The sequence below is a fragment of the Phaseolus vulgaris genome, chromosome 4 (assembly GCF_051622355.1).
Source record: "Phaseolus vulgaris cultivar YP4 chromosome 4, ASM5162235v1, whole genome shotgun sequence".
Classification (NCBI taxonomy): Eukaryota; Viridiplantae; Streptophyta; class Magnoliopsida; order Fabales; family Fabaceae; genus Phaseolus; species Phaseolus vulgaris.
In genome coordinates, this window is record NC_143501.1 from 42197189 (window position 1) to 42210349 (window position 13161).

General features: G+C 28.9%; 1 protein-coding gene and 1 pseudogene across 1 annotated transcript; both read right to left on the reverse strand.

The window, feature by feature from the left end:
- Positions 1 to 6144: 6144 nt before the first annotated feature.
- Positions 6145 to 7853, reverse strand: LOC150028092 (receptor-like protein EIX2). The gene has a single exon (XM_090301128.1). It carries the CDS (start codon positions 7851 to 7853, stop codon positions 7083 to 7085), a length of 771 nt encoding a protein of 256 aa, XP_090157254.1. The 3' UTR covers positions 6145 to 7082.
- A 10-nt stretch (positions 7854 to 7863) lies between these two features.
- Positions 7864 to 9543, reverse strand: LOC150028093 (uncharacterized; annotated as a pseudogene).
- Positions 9544 to 13161: the final 3618 nt, after the last annotated feature.

The following is a 13161-nucleotide window of genomic DNA, read 5'->3' on the forward strand; positions in this document are numbered from 1 at the left end:
ATATCAGCAGCCAGAAACAACAGTCGTTAGCTAACTTTATTTGTAGTTTTTGCAGGTACAACTTCATCCAAATGTTGCAAGGAAGTAGGATGCTAACTGATGTTGTAATGGCTCCCTATCTCAATTACTAATGCTTCGTTCAACAGCCTAATCTGGGGTTTGTGGTGTTGTTGAGGCAGCGGTCTAGCATATAGTTTCTGGTTTTTGGCTGTCTGTAGCAGGACCTGCTAACACTGGAGACGGCTCTATGCGTTAATCTCGTGTGCTGCGGAGGTTGCAAAGGACTAGTGGTGGGTGTTATCATTATAGTGAGCATGTAAGGAGATGCTATGTTGTGGAACGGATGAAGCAGAGGTCATAGGGCTAGTTTTTATGATGTTGGGCACAACCATAAAGGGGCTGCGATTATGCTGTATCAATTCTTTACCACTTTTAAATGGTTTGCCCTATACATGAATTATGCAGGTTTCTTCCTTGGACCTTAGCCATGTTACCTTGAGGCCCAGTAGCAAGTTTTCCCTATCCATATGCATAACCGTATTAGAGTTGGTTCTTGGGGGTTACTGCTAGTATAAGAATGTTAAGCTTTTTGTTTTCTTTGCTGAACTCCTATACTAGGTAAAGGTCTGTATAAGGGTTGAAACACCCCTTAAGTGTCTCCTGTGGTAGAAGAAACGCAAGAAGTAGAACCAATATGTGAGATAATCATACCTACACCATTACCAAGCTTAAGGTTCACATTGTCATGATAGATTTGTTTATCATTAAAGAGAGTAGGATCTCTGTTTTTAGCTCCACTTTCTTTTCTTCTTTACTCTGTTTTTTATTATTAAATTTGAAAGACCTTGATTATAAAACCCAACTCAATCTCATAAAACCAACTCATGTTAAAGCTCACTCAACCCCATAAAACAGGCTCATGGGATGAGGTTTGCATTCACTTATATACAATGAAATATTTTTATCTCTAGTCGATGTGGGATTCACTTTTATACAATGAAATATTTTTATCTCTAGTCGATGTGGGATTCCAACATATATGATGGAATATTATAAGTTGTAGGAAACAAAAATAAATATACAATTCATCAAAATACCTAACTTAGGAATTTTTTTTTCCTTTTATACAATTTTTGGTTTTCATTATCAATTGTTTGTAGATTTTATTTGTGTAAATTTTATACTTATTGTTTACGATGATTTTTCTTTTTACAAGTTTCTTTTTATTTTTCACATATGGTATATTTCACAGAAAAATAAGATAAGTAAAACGACCTTAAAAAATATTATTTTTCCCTCATCCTTATATATGCCATAATTTTTCCTTTTAAAATTCTAACTATTCAAACTTTTTCATGTAAAATATTTCATAAAATTTTCTATATGAAAGGAGAAGACCCTCCATTTTTATTTGTGTTGGGTAAAGAGATAATAAACTTATTAAAAATGATTATGAATGTTTAGAAATTTAATACAATTACCAATTTAAAATTAAAATCAATGCATTAAATACGTATTTTAATTTTAAATTAAAGTCTAAATATTTATTTTAAAATTTTCATTCAAATACTTAATTTAATTAAGAACAAAACATACAATAAATAAAAAATAAAATATAGTAAAAAACCATAAACTAATAAATATTTTTTTTTGAAAAATCACAACAAACAGACGGGAAAAAAAAATTAACCTCAAAACATGCTACATAACATGATTTTAACCAAAAAAAACTTAGTCGTGTTCCAAGTCAAGACTTTAAAATAATTAAAAAGTTAAAAAATCTAAAAAAATAATAAAAATATACTCAATCATGAAATAGTGTTGAATAAAACGACTTTAAAAAAAATTAAAGAATGCTAAAATTTAAATATTATAACATTAAAATCGTGTTACCACTAAATAAATCATTAAACAAAACTAGTTTAATAATCAAAATAATTACTATTTTATTTGATTAAATTAGAAATTATTTTATAAAAAAATATTAATATTTAAAATAAATTTTATTATTAATAAAAATTTATAAAATAATTTATAAATTGATATTTAATTATTAATTATCAAAATTTTAGTTATTAATTATTTTACATTCTAAATTAGATTCTATTAATATTTTAGAAATTAATTTAAAATATAAAATATTAGTAACTAAAACTTTGATAACTAATTTAGATATCAAAAATCATTTTATAAATTTTTATTAATAATAAAAATCACTTTAAATATTAATAATTTTTTACATTTTAAAATAGTATTTAAGTTACTCAATACAATAGTTAATTATTTTTATGTTTAAATTTAATTATTATTTAATTATTTTCATATACTGTATAATTACAATTTCAACAAAATTAAAAACAGAAACTTGAAAAATAAAAGAAAAATTAATATTAAAATCTATTTTTAACTCCATCTCTACCTATATTTCTAAAGGCCTCTGTTTTTGGTTCCACTTTCTTTTTCTCTTTGCTTTGTTATTTTTTATTAAATTTGAAAGACCTTGACTATAAAAACCCAACTCATTGTTTGACACCGTGTTACCCATTCATTCTCACACACTCATATATTATTGTTAGACCAAACCATTTGAAGTTGTTTTTTTTTTCTTATATGGTAAATATTCTAAGCTGTAGGAAACAAGAATAAATCTACAAGTCATCATAATACCTAAGTTATAAGGATTTTATTTTTCCTTTTATACAATTTTTGGTTTTCATTATCAATTTTTGTAAAAGTTATTTGTAACATCCCGGAAAATACATCTAACTATTACAATACCGGTTCTACATATTTCCGTACAAGTTTACAGTTTTTCAAAACATTCCTAATACGTGATTAGGACATATGGAAATACAAATATTTACAATATAAGTTTCAAAATCAACGCCTTAAAACTCTTCTGATCCTCAGACACATGTAAGATCATCTGCTCGTGTACGTAGTACAATCATCGCAGTTCAAACACAGCAAGAAAAGCAAGGGTAAGCTAGTGAAAATAGAATTTTATAATATACGCAATTAAATTAAAAGAGAAAACCAAGTTACATGATCAGTTTCTCAAATTATACAATCTTCTTCAAATCCCAACATTAAAACAATCACATGGATCTACACATCCAAGGTATTCAACAAACAACGTCTTCCGGAAGACCCGTATTAAGTAAGTCCTACCAGAGACTAACACCTGATCCAAAGATTACCAGCGAATCCAACAGAATGGATCAAGGTAAGTTCAATACAACCCAAGTCGTGCATCTCATATGTCACGGTGTGCATGAACTCCCCCATCAGCTTCTCACCACCTGATATCTTAGTCTATGTGACTTAGATCATCAGTGAAGCTCGGAGATCTCTGTTACCACATAGGCATCAATACTTAATACACAACAAACATCAGTCCATACATTATCCCGACATCAATACTTAATACACAACAAACATCAGTCCATACATTATCCCAAATGTATGAATTCAATTTCATACCATTTCGTCATACAATATCATTCAAAAATTTATCCACAATATTCAAAAGTTTATTTGACATAAAAAAAATACACTTTAATACTAAATCATCAAAACCCAATATTTCCACAAATTTAAATAATATATAAACAAACAACCCAATATAAATAAACACACAACATCCCTGCAAGAGAAATTGAATATTGGGACCACGTCCCTTCCGCATTCAGATCTTCTATCCTAGGGTGCTATTAAAAATTAAATTTAGCTTCCCTTACCTCAATTGCTTGCTTTTCAAGCAACTTTTAGAATTTTATTCCCCACCGTTTGGATAAGCTTCAAGATTTACGGGCCTAGTGCAAATTATCCAAACAGAACAAAAATTCAGTATATAATAGAATAAGTTGAGAGGATTAAAATTCTCAACTGACCCCACCAAGATTGATGATTAAATCCTAAGGAAAAACATAGAACAAAGGATATTTAGAGTAAAAATGAACTTACTCTGTTTAAAAATCTGATCGGGTAGAAATGTTCCTTAACTCTTCTGCTACAGCGTGGTATGATCAGATTCTAAAATAGATGAAGTTTGGGAGAGAAAATTAGGAGAGAGGGAGAGAAGAGAATATGAAGAGAGAGAGAAAGAAGAAAAATGGTACTGTGGTGGTGGGAAGAATGTTTCTGTTGCTTTTAAAAAAAACACAATTATTTGTTTAAATTTTACATTTATGTTTTGTATGATTTTTATTTTTAAAAGTTTCTATTTATTTTTCACATATGTTGACATTTCATACAAAATAAAATAAATAAAACGACCTCTAAAAAAAAGTGGAATTTTCCCAAAAATATTATTTTTCCCTATCCTCCATAATCTTCCCTTTCAAAAAACTCTAGTTATTCACACTTTTTTTAATGTGAAATATTTCATACAAATTTCTATCTGAAAGGATAAGACTTCTCCATTTTTATTTGTGCTGGTTAAAGATGGTTAAAGAGATAAAATATTTGATAATTTTTATATTTGAATTTCAATTTGATGATACACGGATCATACATTAAAAATTGTGTTGTCGTGGGTGAGTTTATTAAGTGTTAAGGAGACTCATAACTTAAAAATTTTGTTTAAATAAAATTTAGGGCGTGGTTGGATAAAATACAATGGAAATAGGTGTTTGGCAAGAGAATCACCTAAGTGCTCTTTAAACTAAAAAATAAAACCCGCTAAAGAAGTTGGCCTAAAATATCAGGGAATGAAAAAAATATGGTTGATTTTTTTTGTTAAAATAAATTATCGGAAAAAGAGGAAAAACGGTTAGTATGTACGATTTCAGTTAGTTAATTAAGAATTTCTTGAGCTTATCTATAAAGGGGAGAATTAAAAAGTAAAGGAGGATCAAAAGATATTTGGATTGGTTCATGCGAAGAGAAGAATACCTTAATTTCTAGAAACTAGATTGAGCCATAACAAATTGGCGCCCACGTGGGACTGGTAAAAGTTGTTCCTTCACCAACATTACATCAGAAAAGATTCACTATGCACCGCGTGATGAGGAATCCAAGACCAAACACGATTGTGGAAATGGAAAACGAGAACGTGTTTGTGGAACAACTCATGGAGAGCATGCAAGAACTCTAAAGTCAAAGATTTTCGGGTTGCACAAGATTTTAGGTTAAATAACGTTTTGAAAAAGTGTTAAAACCGCGAAACCGCTCAACGAATGACATATGTCTTGTTTAAAACTGCCACGCTACTCAGCCTTTTTGCCTCTTCGGCTTAAGGATGGGAGATTGTGTGTTGTCCTAGGCCTATTCGATATTAAGGAGGCTCATGACATAAAATTTTGTTTAAATAAAATTTAGGGTGTGATTAGATAGAATCCGATAGATAGAGGTACTCGAGAGGACAACCTCTTTAAACTGAAAAATAAAATCCGCCCAAAATATCGAGAGTGCGAGTGTTAAATTAGTTAATTGAGAATTTCTTGAAATTATCTATAAAGCGGTGAATTAAAAAACAAAAGAGGGTCCAAAAATATTTGTACTAATTTATGTGAGGAAAAAAATACCTTAATTTCCAGAAACTAAATTAAACAAGTTAAATTATATATATATTTAATCAGCAGCTTAAGTTATATTTAATCAGAATATTTTTTACAGTTAATTCTTTTAATACCTTTCTACTTGCCTACTTATTTGGCGTTCTAAGACGAAATCTTGTGTTAAGTAAATAACAAAAGTTATGCATTATTAACTTAATTCAAGCTTCTTTCTTATCCCATCTCAATCCATAATTAATCTTAAAAAACCAACGTCTATATATTATTCCAAATAAAAATAATTTACAACAGATTTGTTTTCTAACACACTCTTCACAAACTTTTTATGCTTGGTCCCAACATTTTATTAACCATAGAAAAATAAATGAAGACTCCTAATATATAAAAACATTTGAATATATATATATATATATATATATATATATATTAAATATAACTTTTTAACTCATAAATACAAAGAAAAAAACAAAATATTACAAGTGAAAAGGGTTTTGATAATTTTGTAACAACATTGAAATTATGTTATTTTTGGATAAATTAAAATCTTAATTGAAAAATGTTTTGGAGAATACCAAAGGATGAAGCTAAGATGTCATTACAAAATTAATTAAATTATTTTCACATGTTAAAATACATAATTAAAGTTGGTCTTTCAGAGAAATAAACCTCACAGGATTATAAGACATCACATAGGACTTCCTCAATTCTGCTCCAAAAACAGCCAATTCTAAGGATCTCTGGGAAATACACTCATAATTGAATGGAAATGGATGCAAATAATAAGTGAATTCTAAAAATTCATTTCAGGTGAGTTGAAAGCATAAAGGAATTGATTTTAAAGGGACAAACTTAAAAACAAAAGGAGATATGATTGAGTTATAACGTGCAAGGAAGTGGCTGTAGAGCAGTATAACTATTTATGTGGGAGAAAGTAGAAAGTGTGAAAGCACAATGTGTTAACATTTTGTTATTTTTTTACACAATATTATTTGTTTGTCCCTTTTTCAATTTTTTTCGTTTTCTTTTCTTTTTCACTTCCTCTTTTGTCGTTTGTACATGTCTCATTTTTGTTATGCTTTTCTACAAAAATATTAAAATAAACTAATTAAATTAAATTTCAAATACAGATAAATGAAGGTAAAAATATTACACCTAAAATTAAGTATTTACATGGAGCTTGAACCTTTCCAATGAGAAAGAAAGTAGTATTTTTTATATCATATAGAAATTTGAATAAAAATGTTTCCCCTGTATCTAAAACAGAGTACCAAATCCAATTTTAATGCTAATGTAGAACCAATTCGATCTCAAGATATTACAATTTCACATCCAAAAAATAGAAACACAACATTGCCAAGAGGGAGAGATGCATATTATGCTTTGTGGGAGAAATTTTTCCCAAAAGGTTTTTTACTGCAATTGAGGTAAAAAAATAAACATATGATATTCAAACTAAAGTATTTGATGTTTAATATATACTTCGAAAAACCTTCTAATATTATAAATTATTCTTTCTTTCACTGAATTTTTTTTCTGAATTTGTCATTAATAATCAACCAACAATCACCAACAAGATTGTAGCTTGTACCACATATCATCAAGGAAACAAAAATATGCATATCTCCATGATCTATAAATGAATAAAGGAGCAACAATTAACCAGAATCCCACAACAAATCCAAGTGCCATGCTAACAAAGAACCAATTCACTCCATGCTCACCATTCTTTGTTCCAGAGTGGTCAATATATGGACTTTGTTGGTTGGAACTACAATTGATAAGTAGAGGTGGACCACACAAATTATTTCCAACAAAGTCTATTGCTTCAAAGCTTTGAATTTGAATGCCTGTTGGAATCTTTCCCTTTAAATGGTTATAAGACAAGTCTAGGCGGTTGAGAAAGTTTAAATTTGATATGGTTAGAGGGATTTCTCCTGAAAGTTGATTCTTTGAGATATCAATGGATTCTAACATTCTCATATTGCCAATACTTGGTGGAATTTCACCAGATAATTGATTCTTGGATAAATTCAAATATATCAAACCATCTAGATCTGTGATTTCTCTAGGTATTTCTCTTGATAATTTGTTCCTTGATAGGTCAATGCTTGTTACTAGACCCAAGATGTCTTTGTACTCAATTCCTACTCCTTTTAGCCAAAGTAGCACACTAACCATATGTTCGGAAGTGTAATATGAAGTATAAGGTTTAGGATAAATACCTCTATGTCTACTTATATTCCTAAGTCTCATGGCACTCAATTTATTGAAACAAGTAGGTATATTTCCAAACAAATGGTTTTCTGCAAGATCTACAATCTGAAGGAGACTCATATCACATATTTCATTTGGAATGTGACCAGAAAAGTTGTTTGATCGAAGACAAAGGATTTTCAAATTTGATAACTTTTCTCCAACCCATATTTTGTGATTGAATCCATGATGGAAAGTTGGGACCCAATTGCCACGAGTTTAAATACAAGCTGGTAAGCTGAAAAGTAGGAAACCAATCGAAACCCACTTTTAAAGTCAAATTGTTTCCTAAGGCAGAAATTTGTTGCAACATCGTAAGATTTGCAAGGTTATCCTCTGTGACAACTCCTTTAAAACAATTATATGCAATTTGAAGATTTACTAAATTAGAGAGTGACCCAATACTTTCAAAAGGATTTCCATTGAATTGATTGTTGGTTAGACCAAGATACATTAACGATGAAAGTTTTCCAAATGATCTAGGCAGGTACCACTAATTAAGTTGCCTTCAAGATGAAGTCTAATTAGAGAAGTCAAATTTCCCACAGCATTAGAAATAGTCCCATGCAAGTTGTTGATTTCTAGGTTCAAGATCTTGAGATGATGAAGATTGTATAACGCATTAGGTATTGAAAACGAGAATAAATTGTAACGCAAGTCAAGATTTTCAAGGAGTGTGAGGTTTCCAATGCTATCTGGAATTGGGCCTTCAAAATTGTTAAATGGTAAACTAAGAGAAACAAGTGTTTTCAGTCCAAAAACCCACTCTGGAAAAAAGAAATTGTAGAAGCAGAAATATCAAGAATGAGGAGAGATGAAAAGTTAAATAAGGATGGTGGATTATTGTGAGGGAATGCACATCTTGAGAAACGTAAGTGCATTAAAGAAGGAAGATCTTGAATAGTGTGAAGCCAGTGAAATGATTGGGATAGATTTATTCCTCCCAAACCAAGATGTTCAAGCTTCGAAAGACTTGACAACCAATGAAGGTTTTGAGGGAACATAGAATAACTTTCCAAGTGAAGGTAGACCAAATTGGATAGATTCCCAATATGAGAGAGAATATTTCCACTGAATTCAACGTAAGAGAGATCAAGGTGAGTTAGGAAAGTCAGTTTCCCAAGGTGAGTAGGAAGTGACATACCTGGTGTCCGTAAGAACATGCCACTCAAGTCAAGATATCGGAGTTTGGAAAGACTTGATACCCAATCAATATTTTCTGCAAACAGAACATTCCTTCCAAGGTCAAGATTGAACAAATTGGAGAGATTTCCAATCTGAGGAGGAATGTTCCCGTTGAATCCAGCGTTTGAAAGATTGAGGAGAGTTAAGGAAGTCATTGTTGCAATGAAAGAAGGAATTGGCCTACCACCAAAATAATTGCCGCTGAAATCCAAGTAATTCAAATACTTCAAGTCAACCAAACAAGGATTAATCTCTCCATAAAATACCGATCTATAATAATCTTCGTATGTTTTGGGATCTAATACATCATCTTCATTGAGGTGAGGTTCTGAAATGTTGAGGTGAAGTTCTGCAACGTGAGCTGTGATGTTGTTGCAGACAACTCCAACCCAGTGGCAACAATTAGAATCCACAGTTGCATTCCAAGATGAAAGCCTATTTGAAGGATCTTGAGATGATGCTTCAACTTCAACAGTGTCTCTCTCTCATTTGGGATGCACATTATCTCTCTCCACACACCAAAAGTTGACATAAAAAGTGAAAGCCAACAAAGGTGAACTAGAATTAAAATAGAACACTTCTTCATCACACAAGCTATGTGTAACAAACTAAATGTTTCTTGTATCAGAAATCTTGGTTCTGCATATTAAACATTTTTTACTCTTTCAATCAGTTATTCACTTTAAAATTCTAATATCACTTGGATTCGTAGACTGCGAAGAGTCTACATTGTTTTTTTGTTTAATTGAAAAGTCTTCGTTCAAAGTCTTTGGGTAGGTTGTTATGTTGTCTCTTTCCAATTGAATTTGTAGTTGAACATTACAGCTTTGCCACATGAAAATTATCATAAGCATTGCGGAAAACATTTTATTCCTTTATTTTAAACGTTCTTTTAGTCAGGATTACTTATATAATACATGTTTAAACTTTTGTCCTGTATAATTTTATTTTATTATTTTATCAAACCTATTACCCAATTTTTATAATTTTATGTTTTTTAGTGTTTTTTATATATATGCATAGGCCTTTTTCTGATGAGATTAGGTTATAATTAATAAAGTTAAAATTTACCCACTTGAGCATGTGATATGCAAGTCCATGCAACTTTTCCATTAATATTGTATATTTTTTGTTTTTTTGATTTTATTACACCGTATATGGACTTCATGTTCTTGGATTTACTGTAACTGTTTAGATTAAAGAGTTGTTAATTGATTATATATTGTACCTTAATCGATTATATATTGACTCATAATTGAGTCAGATCTAAAAAAACCCTTATTCTCTTGTATTTTTCGTTCACATTCTCTGCCAGGTAAAACCCAACACAATGATATTAGACTCACTCTCACCTTTTCAAATTGACACGTAAAATAAGTAATTACTTTTCGCATTTCTTATATATTCCATCTTATTTTTTTAATTGTAAATCTTCTGTTCAAAATTTTGTTTCTATTTAATTATATGCCCCTCTCAAAATTAAAACTACATTCATTGTGGTTTTACTAAATATACCCTTATTATTGAGAAAAGAAAAAAAATATTTTAGATACTTTATCATTATTAAAATGAAATATTTATTCTACTGAAAAAGAAATAAGTGATATAAATGATTTTATATATAAGAAGATTAAAATGATAAAAATATTATTAACCAAATTTAAAAATTTATGAAAATTAATATTTATATTGATGTATATAATCAAAATATATATATATATATATATAAAAGTGATAAAAGCACTGCAAGAAGAAATGATTTTAACGGAAGTTATTTAGCATAAATTTATATAATTTTAGGAATTGATTTAATTAACATAGGTTTTTTTAACCTTCCTCATGTTCCAAAAGTTATTCAAAAACCTCAGCAAAATAATATAGATCTTTTTAACCTTCGTTAAAATTTAAAGGTTTATTTTAAAATCTCAGCAAAATAACAGAGGTTTTTTCAACTTTCGTTAAATTCAAAAGGTTTATTCTAAAATCTTCACAAAATAATGAAGGTTTTTTTAACCTTCGTTAAATTCCAAAGGTTTATTCTAAAACCTCAGCAAAATGATGGAGATTTTTTTAACCTTCGTTAAATTCCAAAGATTTATTGTAGAACCTCAATAACTCCAGATTTTTCAAACTTTAATAAATAAATAATTAAAACTACATAGTTTTAATATATTTTATAACTAAATTTTCTAAAATTTTGAAAGTGTAACTTTACATTACAAATAAATTTTCTAAAGTTTCACAAATTTATTTTAAAAACTCAGCAAAATAACCTTGGATACTAAGTATATCAATAACTAATCTTGGATAATATAGTTTCTAGTTTTTTTTATGATTGATGGTAGTTAGTTTATATAATTTCTAGTTTTTTTGTTACGAGTTCATACTTCAAAAAACTTGACTTATTTTTTTTTAGTTTTTGATGTTTTATGTGCAGTTTTAGTTATAATTGTTACTATCTAATTCTCATAATTTTGAAATATTTTAAATTAAGACCTTTATTTTAAAATACTTCTAATAATTAATTCACTGTGAAAGTGAAAAGCGATAAAGTTAGTTTCTCATCGCAATATGTTCTTACAATCTTTAGTCAAGAACACACATGACTTTGAAGCCCACATCTGATAGACAATGCAATTATTTAGGATATATAAAGTAGTGAAAAACACTAGTTGTTGTTGAGTTAGGTAACAATGGTTTGTGACCCAAGTTGGGGTTGTAAGGTGTAAAAGAAACAATATTGGAGTAAGAAGAATATAGTGCCTTATTTAGTGTTTCTTCTCCTTAATTAGATATAATAGACATAAGTGTGACAGATTGTTATTCCTTGTTAGGACTACCGTTGGCAACCATTGAACTTGTGCCGGAGAGAAGTGTGTCTACGGTGGAAGAGAGAAGTCAAGAGAATCGTTAGAGATGGTGGAAAATGGGGTTGAAGGTTATTTCAAAAGACAAGTCATTTTACGCATGGAGTATACACATGGAGCAAAGTGGGTATTGATTAAACTAGTAGATGTATGTTTTACTGGTGAGTTTCAGTTGAATAGGATTGACGCATGTTCAATCTTATTTAGCTCGGTTGGAGGATTGAGAAATGATTAATCTTTAGAAAACTTGTGAAGAATTCAATGGTGGAAGAACTAGGGGATCGACCGCTTTTTATTGCAAATAAATATTGAATTTTGTTCACTGGAATCATTATTGGATTCGTTGGGAGACGACTTAGGTTCATCTCACCACATCTATACTATCATCTTTCTAGCGTTAGACAGGTCTACACTAGAATCCTCTTAATTTGACAGCGCAAAATGACAACTATCAAATTTGGCGCCGTTGTCCAAGAATCCAATTTGATTTTTCCTAATTTGATTTTTTGCATATTTAACTTGTCTTTTCTTCTTATTAGTTTTTATTTATTTATTATAGTATAAAATACGAAAAATTAAAATAAAAAATATAAATAATATAATATTCAAGATATTATTTTATGATATTTGATTTTATTTCTTTATATTATCGTTATCTTATTTTGATTTTCTTTTATTCTATTTCCTTATATTTTTTATTTGAATCTTATTTTCATTTGCATTTATTTCATATCTTTTATTTCAATCTTATTTTGATTTGCTTTGATTTTATTTCCTTATATCTTTTATTTTAATGTTATTTTTATATCTTTTATTTTAATCTTATTTTTATTTTATTTCCTTATATTTGCTATATTTATCTTATTTTGATTTGTCTTTATTTTATTTCCTTATATCTTTTATTTTAATCTTATTTTGATTTCTTTTTATTTTATTTTCTTATATATGTTATCGTTATTTTGTTTTTATTTTAGTTTTTATATCTTTTATTTTGATTTGCCTTTATTTTTTTATTTTTTTAAACTCATTTTTTTTTCTGCCATTTTTTTTTATTTTTTTATGTTTTTGGTTTATTTTTTGTTGTTACTATTCTTATTTTCTATATTTCTCCAACTATTTTTTTAAGCATCAAGCGTAGCATTTGCATTAGTGTTTTATATATAGTATAGGATTTTGCATTTAGGAAAGACACTTTAGCTGTTACTCTTTGATTTTTTTAATTGAAAGTAATTCAAGGAAGACTCTGGCTAGGAAAGACTTGGTTTTTAAGTTTGTTCATCTCTGACTCACCTCTCTTTTCTAGGAGTTGACTTGGGTTGTTTCTTTAAAAAAAAAAA